The 23755-nt window shown below is 39.9% G+C and overlaps 1 protein-coding gene across 3 annotated transcripts in view; it reads right to left on the bottom strand.

The window, feature by feature from the left end:
* elmo1 (engulfment and cell motility 1 (ced-12 homolog, C. elegans)) overlaps positions 1–23755 on the bottom strand; it is a 107672-nt gene that overhangs the window by 44931 nt on the left and 38986 nt on the right. For 2 of the 3 annotated variants that reach the window (XM_042436037.1, XM_042436038.1), the window contains exons 2-15: positions 21039–21194; positions 14649–14689; positions 14347–14419; positions 14195–14245; positions 13891–14060; positions 10382–10417; positions 8534–8633; positions 7497–7648; positions 7200–7278; positions 5627–5677; positions 4974–5096; positions 3854–3982; positions 1620–1724; positions 57–165 (exon numbers count right to left, since the gene is read on the bottom strand). In XM_042436037.1, the coding sequence (XP_042291971.1) occupies positions 57–165; positions 1620–1724; positions 3854–3982; positions 4974–5096; positions 5627–5677; positions 7200–7278; positions 7497–7648; positions 8534–8633; positions 10382–10417; positions 13891–14060; positions 14195–14245; positions 14347–14419; positions 14649–14689; positions 21039–21116 (1297 nt within the window). In that variant the 5' untranslated portion in view covers positions 21117–21194. The remainder of the gene's footprint in view (positions 1–56; positions 166–1619; positions 1725–3853; positions 3983–4973; positions 5097–5626; positions 5678–7199; positions 7279–7496; positions 7649–8533; positions 8634–10381; positions 10418–13890; positions 14061–14194; positions 14246–14346; positions 14420–14648; positions 14690–21038; positions 21195–23755) is intronic. The other variant, XM_042436039.1, reaches the window with a different exon arrangement.

Consider the following 23755-nt stretch of genomic DNA (forward strand, 5'->3'; position numbering starts at 1 on the left):
CAGTGTGCTGGTTGTGGAAGGTGTGTGAGTGTGTTCGGTTGCTGATGCAGACTTACGAAGCTCGCCCACTTTCAGAATCTCACAGAGCATCTTGGTCAGCTCGATACTGCTGCGGCCAAACGGACACTCGTGCTTGTCCTCTCGACTGCTGTTCTCCAGAACAATCTAGAAATTAAGCCAGACAAATAACATCAGGACCGTATCTCCTCAGTGCTAAAAATGGTCAAATATTTAAGCAAAATTTTACCCTCTGAATACAATAACAGATGTACCCATAAATAATGGAGGTACCAATTTCAAGCTGCCTAAAATGCTGATCAATCCTGTAAATTTGAGGATATTTTGCCTATTCATAGGAGATGCTCCTGCAACATGATCATCAAAATTTGCTGTAAATATTTCTGGGATTTGGGGATTCTAAAAAGAAGCATGCATTCCCGGACCCAAATGCAGATTAAAGCTGCTATGTGTAGAATATTCATATGATTACTGCATCGTGTGTTGTTCATCCCATTTATTCTCACTGTGACCAGGCTGAATCTGTGGGGGAAGGGGTAGTGGAGGCCATTATGGTCTGCTGCAATATCTTTTTGGAAAAAGTCAGAAATTCTCAGATCCTCCACGTACCGGGTTTAAAAACATCTTATCATTTTATATTACATAAACAGATTTAAAAAAGAGGATTATGCAGCCTTGCCAGAAGTTTACATTCCCTGAGTGCTTTTGGTTGTTTACTGTATAAAATATATTTGTATTACATTCTAATGACACACTGACAAGTCATACTGAAGATCATTTTCTCATAAATTGCTGTTATGGTTCAAACTGTTGGTCATTATTTGACCTTATCCGACCCTCTAAACTACCTGCCTGGAAGTCGAAAAGCATAAATGAATTCTCAACAGCTAAAAATTCACTGTAATTATGTGGATGGTGGCAGCGCGCCATGAATGAGGCCATCAAGGTCCCAATCATTTTAACAGGTGACAGTTTAATTTGGGAAATTGGAGGCTGTTTGCTCCTTCTTGTCGACTGATAAGGGCTGAGTCGGCATTACTAACGGCATCTTTTTTAACTTTCATTTCTAGAGACTATGAGTGTTACACATTAACATAAAGACAGAACACACACACACACACACACATAGACGTGCAGGTGTGGTGATTAAACTGCCGTATGTGTACATACAAAATGTGAAAAAACCACACAGTGCTGGACAGCTGCCATAAAATGATTTTAACAAACCTGATTTATTAAATGGAAACTCGAACAAGCAAACGCACTAATCACAAAAGTCAGTGAAATTCTTCTCGTTCCAGACAATCACTACACTAACTGTATCAGTGATATTAATCTATTCATCAGGATTATCAAATCATATTATCTGTCGTGTAAAAATGTAAAAGGAATCATTTGTATTGTCTGGGCTGAGCAAATTTATGAAATGCAGTTTTCGTTGAGAGATTATTTGGAAAGGAGCCAGAATCTACAAACAAGCGAATGAGCTGGAGGGAAGGAGAAACTTAACAACACCATAGATAACACTGGGCACTGTGTGTGTGTGTGTGTGTGTGTGTGTGTGTGTGTGTGTGTGTGTGTGTGTGTGTGTGTGTGCTTACCCTGATGTAGGCGTCCTGGTGGTGTCTGGCAAAGTACAACATGTTATCCAGAGCCAGCATGCCTGGAGGAATCTGGGTGAAATCCACAGCTGGATTCACATGGTTCTGAGAGACAGAAGAGCAGGAGGTAACGTACTTAAACACACATTACCAAATCTCTTTTTTAAATATATGAATCCATATAAATCCAATGAGCATATTCTTTTTCCCAGCACACACGTTGTCTATAAACTGTATACCAAAACATGCTTTATGTGAATGATCATTTTGTTCATACTATGACTTGAATATCAACTTGCAGTGGCTTGATATTATCTTGGAACAGATAATAATAGATAGAAAATAAGATATTTTATTTATAGAGTGCTTTTCAAAGTACTCAAATATGTTTTACACAGAAGAAAAAAAATCTATGTATAAAACAAGCAAGAGAACACACTAAAAGTACAAGTATAAGTATAAGATAAGCAACAAAGTTTTGGGGAAAAAATGATTAGATATTGTTTATTCAAAATTAAACACTATCAATTCTGATCAAAGCACATCCGCACAGTTCTGATGAAGATTTGCTTTTGACAGTGGCCTGGCATCTGAAGCAGATAACCTTGAAACTGTCATCAGATTTTGATCGCTGACTTCTGATTGGTGCACAGAAGTATGCTCAGGTTTACTGTGATTGACTATATATCTCTGCAAGTTGATTTATTTTCTAAATTCAGTAGAAAAACCGGTGCTTGTCTGGAGGGAACAGCAGGAAGTCAGACGAAGAACTCACTGTGTGCTTTGCAAAATGGTCGTCAATAATGTGAACAATTTTTAGTTTGGCCTTTGCAGCAATAAGCCTTCCTCTCTAGCCTCTAGACTAACAGATCTCATAATATCTAAATATAATATAATATTAACATATTATACCAAATACCATTTTAATATAATATATTATGCTAATAGATACTGTCTGGGCTGTCATGGTCTCTCACATTTAATTCCTCACAGATACTGAAGAAAATTCAGTCGACTAATGATTAAATCCAGGATACACATGCAAACACATCACTCTGAAGACATGAGTTGACAGTATGTTGAAGGTGGAAGATGACGGAGGACAATGAGATCTGGCTCATCAGTTTTGTAATTCTTCCTGGCAGGAAGCGGACTTATAGGCTTTATAAGAACAAACAGGCACATGCATATCTTAAACGATACCCTCATTTGGACACATGAAAAAATATTCTAGCATGTGCAACAATCCCCATTTTAAACTAGAAATACCCGTATGCCTCTTCCAACCAGTCAAGTTGCAATTTACATTCATGTCTGTCCAGATTCATAAGATTGACCTTTGACCCTTGACCACCAAATTCTAATCAGTTCATCCTTGAGTGCAAGTGGACATTGGTGCCAGATGTACTGAAATTCCCTAAAGGCATTCCTGAGATATCACGTTCATGAGAATGGACAGCGGACAACCCTAAAACATAATGTCTCCAGCCACGGCTGTTACTGGCGCAGAAGCATAAAAACCTGACGCCATTATAACACAAACAATTGATCTCAGCAGGTCTATCTAGAGAATTATGGCCTGTGTATATGAATACAGTATGTTTGTGTGTCTGTAAGCTGTCTAGTGTGGTAAACAGACTAAAGATTTTGGGGTGGGTTTTCTCCACACTAGTGGAGACAAGGCCGTCTAACTGGCCTTATCTTTACAGAGCACACTGCAGTGGGAGTGTGGAGGGGAAGAGTCATGGAGCAGCTCTGGGCTTACGACAAGCCACAGTGGGTTTAGTTCAAGTTCTTATACTATAGTTAGACTACTGCATATTGCACAAAGTCACACACCCACTCACACACATATGGTAGAAGTAAACAGAGAAATATCATAGAGTGAATGTGAGTGAGAAAAGATGAAAAAGCCTTAGGAAGAAACACAGTATAATAAGATAGGTAAAAGAAAGATAGAGTGAAAACATGCACAGAGAAAAACACACTTTCACACAACCAATCTCTCCTGGCATGCCCAGACAGATACACAGTCTCTAATCTGCAAATTTTGAAGTGGAGGACAATCATTTCCAATTATCAGCCATCCCTTGTGGAGACACTGGCGCATACTTTCTTTTCTGGTTTCAGTGGTGAGGTGTATGTGTGTGTGTGTGGTGTTGAGCCAGAGAATGTCATCAGAAAATGAAAGGATTTATGAGGCATTCTTAAAAAAAAAAAAAAAAAAAACTTACAATGAAGCCGAGCTTCTTGTAGTCACGGGTGTACATGGACTTGCGTTTTTCGATGCTGCCGCTGTTGTTGGGCTCGCTCTCCACATCGAAGGCAATTCTTCGCAGCTCAAAGATGATGTCCCTCTGAGCCTGCACATGCAGAGAAGAATATTAAAGTGCTGCTCATAAATCCATCTGTCCGTCCCTCCGTTCACCATTTCATAATTTAAGAATGCTCTTTGCCTCATCTCCGCTGTCTGGGGTCTTGTGGTGCCCAAGGCAATTTGGCCAACAGCCACACTTCCCACTGTTTTTATTACCTACAATAACTGGTTTCTGAAACCCGGCCGGATCAGGCCAAAACTTCCCACATGCTGCAGAATGAAAGATTAATGACTGTTTACATCTTGCAGCTGTGGCATGCTCTGCTGTCCTGGTAGGGGATCCCTCTGTGACATGTACCTCTCTTTTTTCCTGACATGGTTTACAGGGGATTTTTATCTGTGCATCTGGAGGGTCTGAGGTTGTGTATTGTAAGCCATGCTATGTTCAGACTTCTTATTATTCTGTCTTGCACACCTCTCATTTTAACTGATAAGTTTGGTTATATTCTATATTTGTGTTACTGTCAACAAATCCCATAAAAAGACCAAAAGCAACATAAATTGATCCTACTAACAAGTATTATTTGTGTATTCAAAGCCTGATATTGTTTATTTCTCAGCGTCATAAAGCTCCATTGTTGTCAAAAAACTACTAAAAACATATTAATGAGCCACAATGTTGCACCATGACATGTTATTTCATTATAATAAAAATGGGCTTTGTGTTGCGTTGTGTTTGTTGTGAGTCAATCCCTCATGCCGCTGAAAATAGTCCCAAACAAATACACAGTTTACTCCTGTTTGAGCAATGCTTCCTAAAACTACTGTGCCCAGCTGTTTACAGAATATCACTAATCCTTCTCTAAAAATGAAAGTATACATTCATGACCCATTTTTAAAGATTAACATTTTCAGGAATAAACAGGCTTGGAACTGAGTGCCACAGAAAGGCTGGGGAAATTGGAAAGTATTGAGAGACTGACTAACCACCTTTTCATTTGTCAGTTATTTGTGCCTGCATCAATCCCAGTCCTCACCTGGTCCTGGGGATCCATCTTGGTCATCATGCGGTCCTCCAGCAGGTTGAAGGTGAGCACCTGCAGCACGTACAGCTGGTGAGCCATCTCGTCGTTGATGGGTGTGGGGCTCCGGATGACGTTCTACATGGCGTGAATGACAAAAAGAGGAGAAAGAGAGAGGGGAGCGGAGGGAGGAAGGAAGGATGGGTAGAAGAGCAGGGAAGAGAAAGACAGAGAGGAGGGAGGTGTTAGATTTGCAAAGACGAGGTGAAGGAGAGAGGACGGGTTTGAGGTCAGAAAGGCGAGACATGGATTTTGGAGGAAGACGGTAACCGATAACAAAAGGAGAATAAGAGGATTTGGAAGTGAATGACGAGGATTAGACGGCACAAGTCAGATGAGGGAATGGGAGAAGGAGAAATGAGATTTAACACAAGGGAGAGGATGAAAGAGAAAAGGGGAACAGGTGTGAGAAAGTGAGTACAGTAGATAATAACCAGCGGGGTGAGACCGAGGCAGAGGTGGCAGGTGTCATTTTCCATTCTGATATCACACTGGTGCAGAGGCATAAACCTGAACAGAGATAAAGAGACACAGACAGACATAGAAAGAGACAGACAGACAGAGAGAGACAGGGAAGGTACACCTGAGAAGGGCACAGTTAGACTTACACTGAGAATGATGGAGCGCAGCTGTTTCTGGGCAAGAATATGGGCCATCTCCTAGAGAGGGAGAAACAAAAAGGAGGGAGAAGTAGAGATAGAGAGAAAGGGAGAATTTAGGGAGAGCAGAGAGAGAGAGTGAGAGGGATAAAGATCAGACAAAACAATATACCAACAAAAAAAAACAACACATTTCTTAGGGTTCTCTATGTTGAATTGAAAAATGAATGCGGGCAAAATAAAAAAGAAAAAAAAAAACTGCCATGGCACACTGCAAAGTATGCAGTGATAGGCCATGAAAAACATAAGGAAGCCATCCCAAAATAGAACTTAAATCTTAAAAAGGGATAGTTAATGCACTAAACTAATTTCTTCTACAGTGCAAACTACAAAGTGTGCTAATCAAGGGTGCACTTACTGTCAGGGGACAATTTAGGATGTCCACAATGTGCTCATCAAACTACCATATCGTGTGCAGTGAGGAAACAAAGTCAGAAACAGAGACACAGAGAGGGTGAGTGAGTGAATGTGGGAAAAGAAAAAAAAAAAAAGTCTGAGAGGAGGTTTAAAAAAAAAAAAAAACATTTTCTGTCAGTGGCGCAGCTTGCGGAGGGAGAGGAGGGAGGCAACGGACTCAGCAGAATGGTGAGAGACTGGGGGATCATAATAATAGCTTTACTGACGGTTGAGTCCAGGCACACGCATGCACACCTGTGCTTGAAGACACACACATCGCAACTACTGTGAACTAAAACAGTGCCATTAACCTCTTCCATGCTTTACAATGTATCATCCGTGACATGAACAGGTGCTGCCTCTCTGCAGATATAAAACGGGCTGCAGTAAACTTATATTACCACACATGTCTGCACCGCAGCAAAAGTAGAATTGTTCACTTATCACCTAAAACAATCCAATAAAGTTAGAATTGCTTCCAACCAACCACACTGACCTGGTTTGAGCAGACCCCCACTTGTCAAATTGTCAAAATCTACTTATTTGGCCTTAGTCAATGAAGCGCTTCAACAACTTGAGTGTGATACAATTTATATGCAGTAGTGCTGTGAAGCTTATTTCTGCATAGAGTGTCTTCAACCCTGTATGCTGCATAGGAGGAAGCTGCGGGTTAGCATCATTCATTATTAATGTCAAAGCGTATCGCTGGACCCTATGGTGCTGATGCAAGGGATCATGTGGTTAGCTACGGGGCAAAAGCGTGACATAGGTGAGGGAGCAAGACAGAGAGAGAGAGAGAGAGAGAGAAAGATGAGTGTATAGTTGAGCAAAAATGTCGCTTCTGCTGAGGGGAATGGAAAGAAAGATGAGTAGGGAATGAGGGGGTTTGTCAGGACTCACTTATGTCACTATTTCCATTATACATTTTACTGTTATACTCGACTGTCAATGCATTATAGACATTGAAAATTCTTAAACACTAAAATACACACTCACTAGGTATGATTTTACAGTACAAAAATGATGTTGTGATAATGTAAATGTACCATGTAATGCCCAGTGCATCATGAAATATATATGCAGTGCAGCATGTTTGTGTTGTGTGTGCATACTGCAGCAGCCTCACCTGTCTCTTCTCCTCAGGAGCTTTGAGGAAGAGAGCGTTGATGACAGCAATAGTGTAGGTCTGAATGTCTTGGTCAGTCCTGGAATTGTAAAATAGCACAAACAGAAATACCGAATATAAAAAGTAGCAGTTAATTATCGCTGCTCATGTGGGTTCAAATGCATTTTTCACTGTGCAGGAGACACTGATGCTTTCAGAAATAAATCAACATAATGTATGTTCACACATACATACACACACACACACACACACACACACACACACACACGCACACACATTACTGGTTCATCCACTCACCCCTGAAGATGCGGGATGAGCTGTCCGATCGTGATCTCTTGCGCCACCTTGTGGTAAAGATCCTGACTGTTGAGCACCATGGACTCCAGGATGGCCAGGGACCGCTGCAGCACTGCTGTGTCCATGGCTGACTTGTTCACATAGCTGGCAATCTGCATAAAAGAAAGAGGAGGAGAAATGAGGGCATCTGTGCAAAACACTAAATTTATCACATGTTCTGCTTTAGTGACACATAGATACTGGAGTAAGATAAGAGGAGCCTTTTTTGATCCCCAGAGGAGTAATTCACATTACAGCAGTACGAGAAGAGGTAAAAAAAATAGGTAGGAAACAGATACAGGGCTGTTTAAATTAATCAATACAACAAAATAGATTATATTTGCATTAAAACACTTATACATGATTGGTGCATTGTGCCAATAACTGTGCAAATATACTGTTAATGCGCAGAAGTAATGAGTCTATACAAATATGTGCTTGTACTTAAGTTGTGACATTTTCTATGTACATTAACAACTAATTATGTGTCAAAAGGAAGATCTACAAATATATATGTTCTAAAATCTAGGGTGCAAACTGAACATGGATAATTTATTGTTTTGCATGACACATGTTTTTCTGTAGGTATCATAAATGCATGAGATATTTAAAGCTGAGGAATGTCACACCAATAACATACTTTCACATCTTGTCATGTAACCTGACCAGTTATCTTTTAAGAGTAATTCCTGATTTGATAAACATTGATACACAATTACATTCTCTCCTCACAAACGTTTGCAAGAAGCTAACTGCATATTACTCAAAAGACTTTACTAAACTAAAATCATCATCATCAATTTTGAGGAATTAAGAAATGCTACTAGTTAGCTAAATGACTGTATCAGAACTTCCAACTTGCATTTGTCACAGAGGCCATCATAATCATAATGTGACTGTTAAATGAAAACTTTTCCAGCTAATATTCAGTACAGTATGACAGCAGCATTATGAATACAAGTCTCAGCCCTGTTAAATGAGGCGTTTGCTTGGCTGACCTTCTTGATGAAGGCCACAGAGAAAGTGTCCCAGGAGACAATGCCGTGATCCATCAGCTCCACGAAGGCCGTAAGAGTGAAGGACAGCAAGTCGCCAAAACTACAAGACAACACACACACACAGAGACACACAGACCATAGGAAACCTCTCTAGCAGATGGCTTGGAGCAGTGTATGGCTGCAAAGCCCAGATGGCTTGGAACATAAAGAGGAATGAGCAGTCAGCAGAGACAGAGAGAGAGGTGGCGGAGAGGAGGAGAGGGGACAGAGGAACATAAGTTCAATGCTGCAACCAGGTTTGCTGGAGTAAAGACATAAAAACAGAGACAAGAAGAGAGAGAGAGAGAGAAATGGGGAAGAGGTTTGCGATGCCGTGCAGACAGACTGGCCTTTAAGAAACAGCGGGGGCCGTCACAAGGCCAGCAGGAGCTGGGCAGCACAATGCGGTAGTCAATCAGGACCAAAGAGCTACATCATAGAGTGAAGTCATGCAGTTACACAAATATCAGGAAAAATAAATCACTCTGCGAGAGTCACGGGAGGCCAAAGCAAGGAACAGCTGTTATATCCAAGACATACTGTTGCTGGCAGCACTTAATGAGAAATAATTTATGTATCATAATCAAAGACAAAAAAGTTTTAGCCAGCATATAAAAATAATAATTTTTTTAAAAGTAATTTCTACTATCTTGGGTTACAAAACTGTTCAGTAAGCTTTAATGTTTTAGATGTTTTATGATTTAACCAATAAATTTAACAATACTGACCTCTACTGTTCAAATTATGCACTGCTCATACGTCTTGCACTGAGGCTTTTATACATGTTCATCTTGTATGCATCTTTTTTATATATCTGTCATGGTTTTACTGTCCTAGATAAGCTGTATCAAGGTGACATGAAAATGTAAAAACCCCAACTATAGAACTATAATCAAGACAAAATAGTTTCCAGCAAAAAAAAAATATTGATCTAAACTGTATTAAGAAAAAACTAATGATGTGTTAATACAGTTTTTTGCACCTAATAACACATTTTATAGACAATTTGCAGAAATGGAAACCCTGTTTTGAACATGACAGAATGATATTCACCATCAAGAAAAGAAGACAAAAACGGTTGGAGAAATAGCATCATGGGTCAGTGTTGCTGCATGGTAGGTGATTAGTGAACAGTCAAATGGACAATTAGTAACCCACAGCTGAAGGATGAAGAGGCTTTTGCAGATGGCACTGGGCATTTAGATGACATACTGCAGTTAACTACTCAACTCTACATGATATCGTAGGATACTGAGAATGGTGAGAAATAGAGAGATAGAAAACCTTGTTGATGAATGATGTTCCTGTGGTTATTGGCTAATAATGCTGAATAGAAAGTGAAGTTGTGAGGAAATGTCCTTTAGCTGAATAAGTACAGAAAATGCCTTCACCCTGAGCAGCGCCGTTTTGTCAAGAGCACCAAGATTTAATTCAGGAGTAAGCAACAACTTGTACAAGAAGTAATGACACATTTACCTGTGATAAATCTTGAATTGCAAAAACAGCAATTCATTTGTTTGAACACATTTGTTTTAGTAGATTTTTAGAACTAAATCTTGGTCTTCTTTCAGTTTGCGGATCGAAGAATTTGTTTGATTTTGTTGCCCAAAACCACATGCAAAAAAAAAAAAAAAAATAGTGCGACACTGATTTCAAAATGGAAGCCTGAAAGAGGCTGTGTTATACATGTATAAAATTTCCCATAAGGCACTGGGGCCGGAGTCTTAATCATGCAGACTCGGCCAGCAGGTTAAGAAGAGCACAGAGCCAATGACGTTACCCGGCCGGGGGGAAAGGGGAGGGGCTTACCAGGGCTTCATAATCTTCTGTAGTTTCTGATACCGCCTGCAAAGATTTGAGAAACTTTGGTGTCAAAGGTGGGAAACAAACAACGACACCTTTTAGTCTGAGCTAGCACAGAGCAGGGAACAACAAACATGATAATCTGACCAGGACTTAATGTGTAGACATTCCTGAAAGAGAGACCAGAGCCCAAGCAAATCCAACCTATTAGACATCATAAAAATTATTTCTTGTTGTATAAATTCAGACACAAGCAAAGTGAAATTACATAGTTCATTCAGCACAAACTTTCATGGTATATGATGTACACTTTGAACCAGTAAGCCTACTAATACCTTGAAAGCATGCCAAGCAGAAAGAGTTGAAAAGCAGTTTGCTGCAACTTTACTTTTACACAGAAAGCTTAGGTAAGAATGACAATGTACAGGAATCAAACATTTTTATCCAACAAGAAAAAGATTAGCAAATCTAATATTTTCACACCTCGAAAAATGTCTTGAGTGACATGTGCAGGAGGGGAAAAAATCCTTCACTGTTAATTTATGATAGTGTCAGTCATGCTGTGAAACCTATTACCAATCATACGTATTATGACCGGATTACTGTAACAATGAAGCTCAACCCAAATAACAAAAAAAATGCATATTTTTTCCATCAACAGCAGCAATGTGTCTTCAGGGAAACAATGTTTTAGTCTGTGTAGTCCACGGACCTCATTGTCAAGGAAAACTGACAATTATCCAGAGTAAAGAGGACACTGTCTGGAAAAATGTGCTTTCAAAACTGTAAACCCAACAGACAAAAGTTAATGCACCTCCACTGTATTGTAATGGAGGCACAAATCTCTGAGACTGACATGGATTGATGGACAAATAAAACCAAAACTATTTGCATGGCTAAAACCCAGTAAAGGTAAGTCAGAAAAACTTATTTTTTTTTATTTTATTTGGGTGAATGACCCACTTCAAACAATATTCTAGAAACTTGTCCCCTTTCTTTTTGAAAGAAAAACCTCTAAATAATCTATTTGAAGTTGCACTCTACATTCTGAGCAGCGACTGTGTCTAAGAACAACAAACAAGTGCTCTACGCTTCAGCCAGTAGAGGGCAGTATCTGCCTTTGACTTTCAGCGCTTGCGTGGGCAACAACCGCAGCAGTCAGCCAGCTAATTTCCACATGAACACTACAACATCTCTGGCAGAAGCATTAGATCACAGCACCGCTCTATCCTCAAGAGTCTCCAGGGCTGATCCTCTTGAATAATTACAGTACACCAAATTGGCTGTCAGGCGCACTAATGAGTGTGTGTGTTTATGTGTGTTTCAGACACTGATACCTATCTGCGTGTCTGTTTCATAAGCTCCTTATGTTGTGATAATATGCAGCAGAACCACTTGCTCTGTCTCGCTTACCCTCTCTCTTACACACACGCACACACATATACGGAGGCCACTTTAAATATGAATAACTGATGGTAATTTACATAAAAACATATTTAATGAAAGAGCCAGGGGCAGAGTGGAGTCAACATCAGTACCACTGGCTCCTTGCAGTAGATCAAACAGGGTTAAAATATTTGATAATTTGAACATTATATGCAAAAAAGGAAAAGAGGCTTCAATGATTTCCTGTCAAGTAGTAAAAGTGTGTATAAATGCTAGAGGGGCTGCTGTCTCATACCCAGAAATAGGAGATCATTAAGTGGTTTCTGCTAAGGAGCGCACATTAAATATCTGACCGGAATTTGAACCTTTATTTTTCAAATAATACAGTGAATTTAGCTCTGTGGATCAGGAGATAAAGATTTGTGTGTGTTTGTGTCTGGTACAAAAGTGTTTTGAGCTATTAAGGGTTTCTATTGTGCTGTAGCAAGATCACATTTGACCTTGTTTGAGTGTGCGTTTACAACACAAGTGCCGACAGGCAGCGACTTCTTATGCAAGCAAACAATTCTTCCATCTATCTTTTCTCTCCCTAGGATGAAAAAGGGATGAATAATGAGAACTGCGTGAGGCAGAAAACGAGTGCGTCTCGGACGGCTGGCTGCTGCTGCCCTCCCTGCCGGGTAGCACCGTATGTGTGCACGTTTGCACTCCCACAGTAATTCTCCTGCGGGTTTCGACTCTGGCTGGCGCCTTGCTCTCACACAGTATGCCACAGACACACAGACACACAGACACACACACACACACACACACACACACACACACTTCCCCCTGGCATCACGACTGAGAAATTCCACCTCAGCGAAAAATGTCCTCGCTTTAACCTTCAGTTGAGACGGTCTCTAGGGCCCTCCAGCCCCACACACACACACACACACACACACACACACACACACACACACACACACACACACACAGAGAAGATGAAAAAGAGCCCCGGGGCATGTACTGTTCAAGCTACCTCTTCTCTTTTCAGCAGTAACACATCTGGACGACACCTTTAGTCCATAACCATCACAGTCAGAGTCAAGTATGGCGTAGCTGTGGAGCCAATGCACATACTATAACATCACATTCCTGTAGGCTCTGACGGAGATGTATATCTCTTCAAAAATTTAACGATGCATCTTGGGTATGTTAACCACAGAGATATTCATGTGCATAGAAAACTATGATTGACCAAGTTGGGCTGTTTGTTTCTTCTCCGATGCAGGTAGGTATTGTTGATAGTGAAGACAACATTCAAGCAAGTTTAAGAAACGTTCAATAATATTCTTTTCAGAACGCAAATTTTTTTTGTGGTCTAACAAAAAACACCTATTTTCACTGCAAACCCTTTGTGTGCTGCACAATTATTACTCTATTATCATTTTTAATGACAAAATGTATGCATTACTTTAGCCATTACTCATTACAGGGCGGCACTTTTCTTTTCCGTAGTTTGAAAAGGACAAACTTTTCCCTTTGTCATTTAGTATCACAAAGTGAATTAAAGAATGTAAACAGAATTAAATCAAGTACTTTGCTAGCTTTGGACCAATCAGATTGCACAGTGCAACTTCAAAGACCTCCTGGAGTCAAATATGTGTAGATGGGATACACTTAGAGTTCCACCTGATCACTTAGAGCTAGACATACATGATTTAACCCTGTAATGGACTTCAGTCAAGTCATAATGGATCGTTGTCACAAATCTCTGCTTGGTCACTTCAGACAAAGGTATACTGCAGCTGCAAATTAAATATTTCCAATTAAACAGCAGTGAGGTTTTATTTGATTTCTGACTCACAAAAAAGATATGTCACTTCAACTTGGATCAGGCTTCGACACAAAGTTTTTGGAATGGATCAGACTGCTGAGTCAATGTCTAATATCAAACATTATGTGCTAAATATTATAGTAAACCACTAAAAATCTGTACACATATCCTTCCTATCTATGTCCAACCTGTCACATTCATCACACAAAGAGGAATAATAAATCTGCAGGGAGGAACACATTGCGGCAACAACAGAGGAAGTCTGGAACAACTACAGAGAGACGGACAGAGCAGCCAGTAATGGACTTACTCAGTCCCACTCTCCACCATCTGAGTGAGCAGGGAGATGCCATCCAGATTGATGAACTCCTGGGCGAAGGTGATGTCCCGCGAGGCGTTGGCCAGGTCCTTCAGAGCCTCCAGCTTGGCATCCATGCTGGACGACTGGATTCGCTCATGAAGCTGGACTGCTGTCTGGTACTGGAGGGGAAGAGGAGGAGGAGGACACATACATATAGAGATTAATAAAAATTAAACGTGTCTGTGCATCTGAAATGATTAAAAAGTATTTTCTTATGTGCCTATAAACCATTTTGCAGAGAACTGAAACTTACAGGAGAGGTGGTCAAGCGCAGGATTGAGCCGTTCTTAATGTCATTGCGGTTCTGAGGAGAATTACCACAGAGAAAGTACAAGTTAGTAGAGCACTTAAGGCGTATTTTTATCTTGGAAGCTGCTGCCTGGAATTACAAACGGATAACCAAACCTTTTCTGTGATGTAGAAATTGGTCGCGTCAGCAATCTGCAGAGCAAAGTTTTCATGGTTCCCCAAGGACCACCTAAATGCCATTAGGTGGAGAAAAAAACATTGCATAATTAGTATTAAAAGTGAAGAACAACTTCTGGAAAATACAGCTAATAGGATTCGAGTATGGGGATAGAGGGAGAAAATGAGAGAGAGGGTTTTTGCAAGAAGCCCTTGGAGAATTATTTTCAAATCCAAAGGCATTCATTTATGCACACACACACACACACAGACACACACAAAAAAAGCAAATGCACACTTACCCCTCGCACACTTCTTTAATGATGGCTGAAAGAGGCTTTTTCTGTGGAGAAAGGCAAAAACTACATTTAGTCTACGGTTCAAGCTTGAGTTCCTAAAACAACTCAGTCAACTCAGAGAAGGCTGTAATTATTTTATATTGCAGGACTGGCACAATGAGAGGCTGTTCTTCAGGGGCCTGTTATTTACCCGACTGTCCGCGTGCTGATGTGGCATCACTGACCATCTCTGGTGCATCATTTCATGCATCATGATGTGAAACTTCTTCCATGTCAGCATCAGTGATATTCTGTTCCACAGCGGTAGTAAAAATGTACACCTACTCAAGTACTGCACTTACACTAAGTAGAAGTTAGAGGTACTTTACTTGAGCATTTCCACTGTGCTACTTTATACTTCTACTCGGATCTGTTTCAAAAGGAAAATATAGTTTCTGGCTCCATCACACTGATTTGGCAGTTACATTACAGAGATTAAGATTAGGATATTACATATAAAAGCTATAGTGCTTTAAAAAAAAAAGACTACTCAAAAGGTAGGGCTGGGTACTGTTTGAAAATTTTAAACATTGGTGCCAATATGATATTCATGTTTTGGTACCAACACCAAAACGTTACTTTTTTTGTTACCTTATTTAGTGAAATATGAATGTATTTTAACCCTATTCTTAAAAAAATCAAAGAATATGTAGACATACTAAATATTAATGTCAACTTTTGAGACTTGACAGTTTCTGATACTCTCAGTCACAATGCTACACATTTCACACTCAAGAAGTATTATGTTTAGACACCAAGTCTTACTGAACATAATAAATGTTTGTTACAATTTGCTTCAATTCAACCAGCTGCAACATTAAAATGCTGCCAGCATGTTTATACATCAATACTAATAATACTATATCCAAATAATATATATAAACGATAATATAATACTCTGAAACTGACCTTTATAAACAGAAAGTGCTTTAAAGATGGTTTGAGGTAGCATAATCTTTTCAAAACACACAATCACCAAAATCACACAACATGTCACGACCGTGCACACAAACATTCAAACACGACAATTTAGTGAGCGTCAGTAAACAGTCCCAATATGCTTATAACTGTAAACGATCTGATTGTGCTGCTGCTTCTCTGAGGTTTAACCAAAGCAGTGAGAGAGGCTGCTTCAAATAATACGAGCTGCAGTGATGAAGATTTACAGAGAGAAGATAATGGTGGCAGGATGGTGGGCATATGTGACAGGGAGAGGGAGGCGGAGAGGCGACAGGAGAGGAGGATGGGCTGTTATGTGAACAACAGGGAGAACACAGAGGATAACAAAAAGTGAGAAAATAAGCAAACTGAAGAAGATGAAGGGAAAACAACAGCAAACACAGGAAGGGGGGGAGGTGGGAGTGGTTGTTGGACAGAGAGAAAGAGAGATGGGAGGAAAATGACGAGCTTGCAAAATTCATATGGGGGCGAGGGGGTTGGTGACAAATATAAGGAGTGTGAGTGTGTGTGCCAGTCAGTATTAATATTTGCACGCCGGCTGCTGCTGTCACCCTGAGGCTGTGTGTGTGTGTGTGTGTGTGTGTGTGTGTGTGTGTGTGTGTGTGTGTGTGTGTGTGTGTGTGTGTGTACTGTAGCCTGGCAGCATACTGTAAGTCCCTCACGTCCAAAAGTACAACATACTACAACAGGGTAATTATGGGTTTCAAAAGGACATTTTAGGACATTTTTAATGTTATCTGAAATTGAATTTTAGACAAATCATTTTAAAAAAAGATTAAAAAGTAAAAAGTATAAACAGAGACAATGTACTGTTATGTACTATAGAAAAATATATATAATAATAGCCTCCTCTGACAATACAATATTACTTGAATAGATCCTGTTTTTACTTTCAATATGTTCAGCTTTTGCTTTTTCTCAGTTCTTGCTTTTTTTGTGAGCGAAGTACTAAAATGCTCAGTGATCAAAGAAATAGCAAAGGTTTGCAATATCTTAAAAGAAATGAAACCATTTGAGCATTGCTTGGAGCGATTCCTTCTCTCGTTCAAGATCAAAGCTTTTTCCAACTTTGAATTATATAATTAATAAACTAATGGTAAATTGCATATTTGCGGATTGAATAATATAAGTTACACAATATTGGCACATGTGCAAAACTTTTTATAACTCAGATAAACCTCATAATACTTCACTGCTCACTTGATTCCAGTTTTGCCCTGTATTGTAAGTAAATTAGTGATCAAAATCAAGATCAAAATTTGGGACAAAACAACAAAAATAAAGTAAGGAAGTGCTCTGAGGAAGTCTTTAATCTCTAAACCTTTTGCACTGTTCTTTTAAGTTCTGATACTTACATATGTGTATTCACCAATTATTGTCTGATCAGGTGTATTTAAAGACTACAGTTGTGAAAGTGTCATGTGGGGTGAGGTCTTTTTTTAGAAAAGTCTTTCTCTTTTGAGATGGACCTTTGCTCCTGAAACAAGCATTCATCTTGTTTTACACATATTTAAGTTATTAACATAAAACAAAGTCTGTCTTTAGTTGTACAATTCATTTGGAAATATACTGTAAAAAGAACACAAAACAAAGCAGCTGATGTTTCCCCTCCAAGATGACTCTCCTCTCCTCTACCGACCTCCGTCTGCACTCATATCTTATTACCTCTGAGGTATAAAAACATGCTGCTTTTTCCTACCCTTTCATCCTCCAGGAGTTAAACCGCCTCCACTATCCTGTCTGTTCTGCCCCTCTTCCATCAATGCTCCCTTTCCGCTCTCCACGACATCTTCCCCTCTCTTACCATTACCTCCTTTTTATACCAAACCATTACCTCCTCTTACTACAGTCCAGCAAGGAGAGGAAAATAGTCCACTTGTAAAATATTGCACCTGGCAATGAGTGTGATACCTTAATATACTACAGTCAATCTCACGTTCAGTCAGTCTATACCGTCTGCCAGCTTTAGAGCTTTTTTTTTTGTTGTCTGACGTGATACTCTGCTTTCTAACTGGGAGGATAACAAGTACACTTCATCTCTCCTTCCGAGGTCATTCATTCAGTTACACAACAAGCAGACTTCACTAGCTCGGCTTTGACGTCTGCTAACAACAATGTTGTTCATTGCACGTTCAATACAGTCACTGAACTGTTAAATATAGTCGTAATCAGTGAGATACAAGAAGTGTAATATGAATAAAACATAAGAAAACACACAAAATTTTCCTTCATGGTAATCTATATAATCTAATACACATCTTTACGACAAGAGAATAAGAGAATGGAATCTAATATAAAAAGCACAAAATGTATTAAAGCTGCTTTAAGCAATAGTTTTATCTCGACAATGGATCAGTTGACTATTTGTATGTGAGGGGAAACACTCATGATGATGAAACCAAAGATAATTTTCACCTGATTCTGCAGTTCCCCTCTACTCTACACATTGTTTCAGTCTCTTCCAGCTAACACAACTTTAAAGAAGCTACAGTATGTTTTGGTTATAGTAGTCTGGCATAACAGTTTCTACAGCCATCATTATTAGATCTCCAAACAGATATAAAATCAAGTTGTTTCAGCCTGTTTTGACTTTAATTGTCCTGCTTGTTGCTGCATAAATTCTCCTGCAACTGCCTCCAAACTTATTTTCTACTTGCAAACAGATCGCTCATCACTCATCCCACCAGAGACACCCATTACCTTGTTTCTCTCCCCGTATCTCTATTGCATTTCTGATAAACAACAACAATGAAATGCTTATTACAATAGTCTGCACTTGTACCAATTCCCCAGCGTTCCTACAAAAAAAACGTTAGATTTTTGTGCCTGGGGGGCATGGGAGATATTTGGAGAGATACAAAAATCAAACAGTATGATTTATGCAAACACAAACACACAAAAACACACAGACTGAAGCAGATGTATCTATGCACACTGCAGTAAAGCATTTACACATAAAATACCAACAGAAATCAAAAACACACACATGAATCTCCATACAAACACACACACACACACTACAGAGCTGTCAACACATAAGCGCACACACATGCATGAATAGTAACAACTATGCATGCTACCACACAAAAACACCCACACACAATTTCACTTATGCAGAGTTGTACCCACGTAAACAAACAAAGAGCACACACCCAAATTCACATCCATGCACGCACACACACACACACACACACACACACACACACACCGACACTCTCAGCTGAAGCCCACTCCCCATCGCATGACTCAGACAGCCATATGCTGCTGCAGGGCCTATTGTACAGAGGAGATGAAGAGGGAGGAGGGAGAGGTGGGGGTTGATGCTGGAGGACAAGAGAGGAGGAGGCATGGCGTAAGTTTCACAGTTACAACAAAAGACAGGGAGGAGGAGAGAGAGAGAGAGAGAGAGAGGGGGGACGGTTGAGGGAGAAAATACGGAATGAGAAAAAGGAGGAGGAGGAGGCAACAGATAGGAGGAACAAGAGAAAGATGACAGGGAGAGATAAGAGAATTGAAAGAAGTGGAGGTGGAGAGGTGGCTTAAAAAGTGAAGACAAAAGAAACTGCAGAGACAAGCTGCTGATAAGGAGTCATTAAAAACACAAACTAACTAACATCCTTAAATCTACATCTAAGTGTTTAAGGCACCTTGTGACGAACCTAGAAACACACATAATCTGCAGTTCAATGTTTCATTCAGCGGTTCATCCATTGAGAAGGGCAATCATGACTCCGGTTGCCACGGTGACTCATAGCTTGTACAATCATTAGCCCAACCATGAGTCACACACGCATGGAGAGAACAGGCCATTTTACACACTGCATGTGTAATCAAATAATGTAACAGTAAACATGTCATCCCCTCCACAAGTAGTCATTGTTTGGGCTAATTATTTTATTAGCCTTTTATACAATGTGTGTTAGACCCTGATGAATGCTGACATAAAGCGTGGCCTTTATGTGTGTGCTGGCATGCATTCTCTCGCTGAAGTCACTGATCAGCCAATCAGTGTGGTGATTTTGATGCCAGAAATTACATTATTTTCATCAAAAGTATTATTATAAATATCACACGAGCCCAGCATGAATTACAGCAACTGTATGAGCTCCTTTAGCATCTGAGCTTAAAGTGGATATATTATGCTTTTTGTGATTTTCTGTCATTTATATTCTGTTATGATGTCAGATATCTATGTTAAAGGTCCCCTCCACATATGTTTTAAGATGTATATAAAACACTCTACTTTGAATAATAATCAATGTCTGATCTACTCCTTCTTCCTCATTAAAAATCCAGAATCTATTAATATGCAAATATTGTTCACTTCAGAAGTTGAATTGCTTAACAAAAGATGTCTCCTGCTTCACTGTAAAGTCTATTCTCAGTGTTTGTGCACTGGAAGCTTCAACTTTCCACATCACACTTGTGTAGGTTGAATATTGGACAAACAGCCTTCTAGTGTCAAACTCTGCACATACATCATTCTGTATAGTGAAGCGCAAACATTCAACTGTGGGAACAAGAGGAACAACATATTTTTGAGTGGAGGGGAACTTTAGTCGTCATAGTCAGAGTTCCAAAAGTTGAGGTGAAAATATATAGAAATGCTCCTGGCAAGTCAAAAGCTCAGGCTTCAGCCTGCTCTGAACAGGCTGGCATCAGCTCGTCGTACACGTCCATCAATGGCTGTCTGCCCCGTAGCCTTTGTTGCTAAGGTTTTCTCATGTGTTGTTTGCATTGTCCACTATTTCTGACTGGATTTTGGTTCAAACATGTACGGATGTATTTGAGAAGTTGACATTTCAAGTAAAGAACTAGAAAAAGAAGTGAAATCTGACTACTATTGTTTATTGTGAGTAGTGGCTAAGATACAGCTTCTGGAAGATAACCAATCAGAACAGAGTGAGCTCATCAGGAGGGGGGCCATATTATATTGGTCATTTTCCTTTCCAATTATACAAATGACATTTTATAAACCTTACTTTGTGACAAAAGTAGGTTTGATGTATCATATATCATGTCAGTCATAATTATGGTGTAAGATTTGAGCCATTAATTACAGAGCATCCATCATTACATTCAGCGCTGCCTGTTAAACAACAACTTTAATTATGACACTTCCTTTAGGCTATTAATTTAATTTGTTGGGAACAATGCAAAGATGCATCATGCCCCTATCACATCCACCCACCCCCTCCAGCCAGACACACACATTCCCCCAGACGTTTGAACCACTTCCAATATATACACAACAATGGATTACTGTACAATGCTATGTTCAGACAAAACATGCACTGTGTTCACAGACAAAACATTCACTATGTATCTGTCAGACTTAAATCTTGGTGGATTTTAAGTGACGTTGTTGTTGTTGTTTTGTGCTCAGGCACCTACCTGATCTATCTCCATGAGCTTGGGGAAAGCCCCCGGCCACTCGATGGCCACCTTGACAATGTCTGCCGGCGGCGGCATGGCTGCCGGGGGGGTGTTTGGTGTGGGTCTTGCTGCCTCGCACCTCCGTCACTATTCCTAAAGGTGTCTCATCCAAACCTGCAGGAGAAAAGCATAAAGGAGGAGAGGATGGAGAGAAAGATGAAGGAAAGAAAAGAGAGCAGGAAAAAGACAAATTGGGGCACATTAGTCAAGAATTATGGCGGTTATGACGGTTTGCTTGGATTAGCTTCCTCTGAATTCAAATATTATATATGACTGAGGAGAAAAGGTCAGCAAGAGAGCAGAAAAATACATAAGACATGAGTATAGTGCAGCGCTTTGGGGACTGCTCATACACTATTACAGAAAAAGCTACTGAAGAACTGAAACCAATATTTCACTTTCATACATTTAAAGGTTTAGAGGAAATGATTAAATTCGCCTACTTAAACTGGATTACTGTTATTTGTACAGACACAAACAGCACACACACTGGCCCCAAAACTAACTGAGGTCAGGTTGCTCAGCTGCAGTGCATGAGGGTCTATCATCAGTGCCGCTATAGAAACCACATACACAATACCTGCCATCTTTAGCTCACAGCTAGAACACGTTCCCCTGCTTGTGTTGCAGCTGACCTTAAAAACTGAACAGTTGATGCAAATTCCTGCAGATAGTGGTGGTAAAAAAAAAAAGCACTCAAACACACAGCTCCACTTCGATCACCCACTACTACAAACTAAAGCAGACAAACCGATTTTTTGTCCTCTCCGATCACTTCCTTATCGTTCAGCTGTAGCCTAATTCAATTTGCAGTTGTTGACATGGTGAGCATTAGGACGTGCCGGCGGGGCAGATACACTCAAGAGTTTAATTCAAATCAAAGTTTAACTGCTAATGAGGTCACAGCAGGTGAGTGAATTGAAACGTTGCTTTTAAAAGATCCACTGTTTCGCTTGTACTAACACAGTTCAGCCTTTTATACACAACAGAAAGACACAAACCATCTGGCAGCAACATCGTACGACTCCCAGAGTAATAACATTTACTCGGTAACATTTCCACACTGATGAAAGTGCCATATAAGAGTTCCTGCAGTTTGACAGATGAAGCTCTCTTTTATTGAAGTGCAGGCAGAGATGGTAGCTGCACTTCAACCACAATAGCCACTACTGTATGCATGCGGGACTCAACAGCAACAGCTTTAACAGGTTACCAGACTGGAGTTTCTTCCCACTAACATAAAAGGGGCACTCAACCAATTGTAGACAAACAGGTCAGTTTACTCATCACGGAGAGCATAAAACAGCCATTGAAAACATCTGTATAATGTCTCTTGTGGCTCTGGAGAAGCTTTGTCAAGTCTGAGAAAATTACTCAAGTGACATCACATAGGTTGGCTGGTGTTTGGAGCAGAGCCTGACTGAAAAATTGGCCAGACCGATATACTGGCCAGTGGCCAATATTAGCTTATCTCAAGATATATTGATATCAGTGTATATGTCTGGCAAAGGATAGGTTCATAATTTTTCAAGTCTGGCTTAAAACAAACATCAGGTGCCAATATGAACATTGTAATCGGTTTTTCTTGCTGTAATCATTGCTGCTGTTCATACTGGCCATTAAAAGATCCATTCTCAGTGTGCTTTCAGTGTAAATGATGGGGGACAAAGTCCACAGTCAAATGTTTATCTGAAGCTAATATAAGGCTTCAGCCATCCAAATTAGCCAAATCAAGTGGATATCCTCCAAAGTTAGTCTATTTAGTGCCAAATGTCCCTCTTTTTGTTATTATTCTTCCACTGCGGCTCAACAGGGAAACACAAAGAGGGAAGTTTGTACTAAAAAGACTTCAATTTTGTATGGTCTCCACTTCATTGACAAATGGACTCATCTGGACGGCTTCATTTTGAAGCTTCATATTAGCTTTATTTTAACTTCTGAATACATTTTTGCATAAAATGAGGACTGTGGATTTTGTCCCCCATCACTTACACTGAAAGTGCATTGAGAAGGGATATTTTAATGGTCAGTGTGTGCCAGTGCTCAATTGGGCACTTGACTAATGTTTTAAGACAGACTTGAAAAATTGTGAATCTACAGTATAGAGATACTGTATGTTTGAGCTCATTTAGAAACAGTGTCTCCATTACTAATTTGTCCATCAGAGAGCAGTGACAAGTTTATTTTTTAAATATAAAATGCCCTGCTCGTTACATACGTATCTTGGCCACACGACAAATTTAAGGGATGCTTATGTTTGTTTATGTAATGTATGTGTTATGTTGGTGTTTATATTAAAGAAATGATATTGGCCGATATATTGGTATCAGATTTTTCAAATTTTGAATATCAATATCGGCCTGCGTTACAAACTGAAGCATGGAGGTTGTAAGGTGTGGATGTTTACCAGGCAGGGAGAGTGAGAGAACTTTTGGCTGTACTCTTTTAAAAGAAGTGGGTTACTCCCTCTTAAGCAGCCCAAACCCTCATGTTCTCTTGTCTTTTACTGGTCAAAACACAATTGATCCACACAAACACACTTTGAATCTGCTCTTGCAACCGTGTGCAGCCTGGTTCCTATGCATAGCAACGAGCGCACAAGGGTCTTTCATATGAACACACTCAAAAACATGAAGCTTGTAATCCTGGGTGGCTCCTCCCTCCTTGGCTTCTGT

This window comes from Thunnus maccoyii, chromosome 15 (genome assembly GCF_910596095.1).
Source record: "Thunnus maccoyii chromosome 15, fThuMac1.1, whole genome shotgun sequence".
Lineage (NCBI taxonomy): Eukaryota > Metazoa > Chordata > Actinopteri > Scombriformes > Scombridae > Thunnus > Thunnus maccoyii.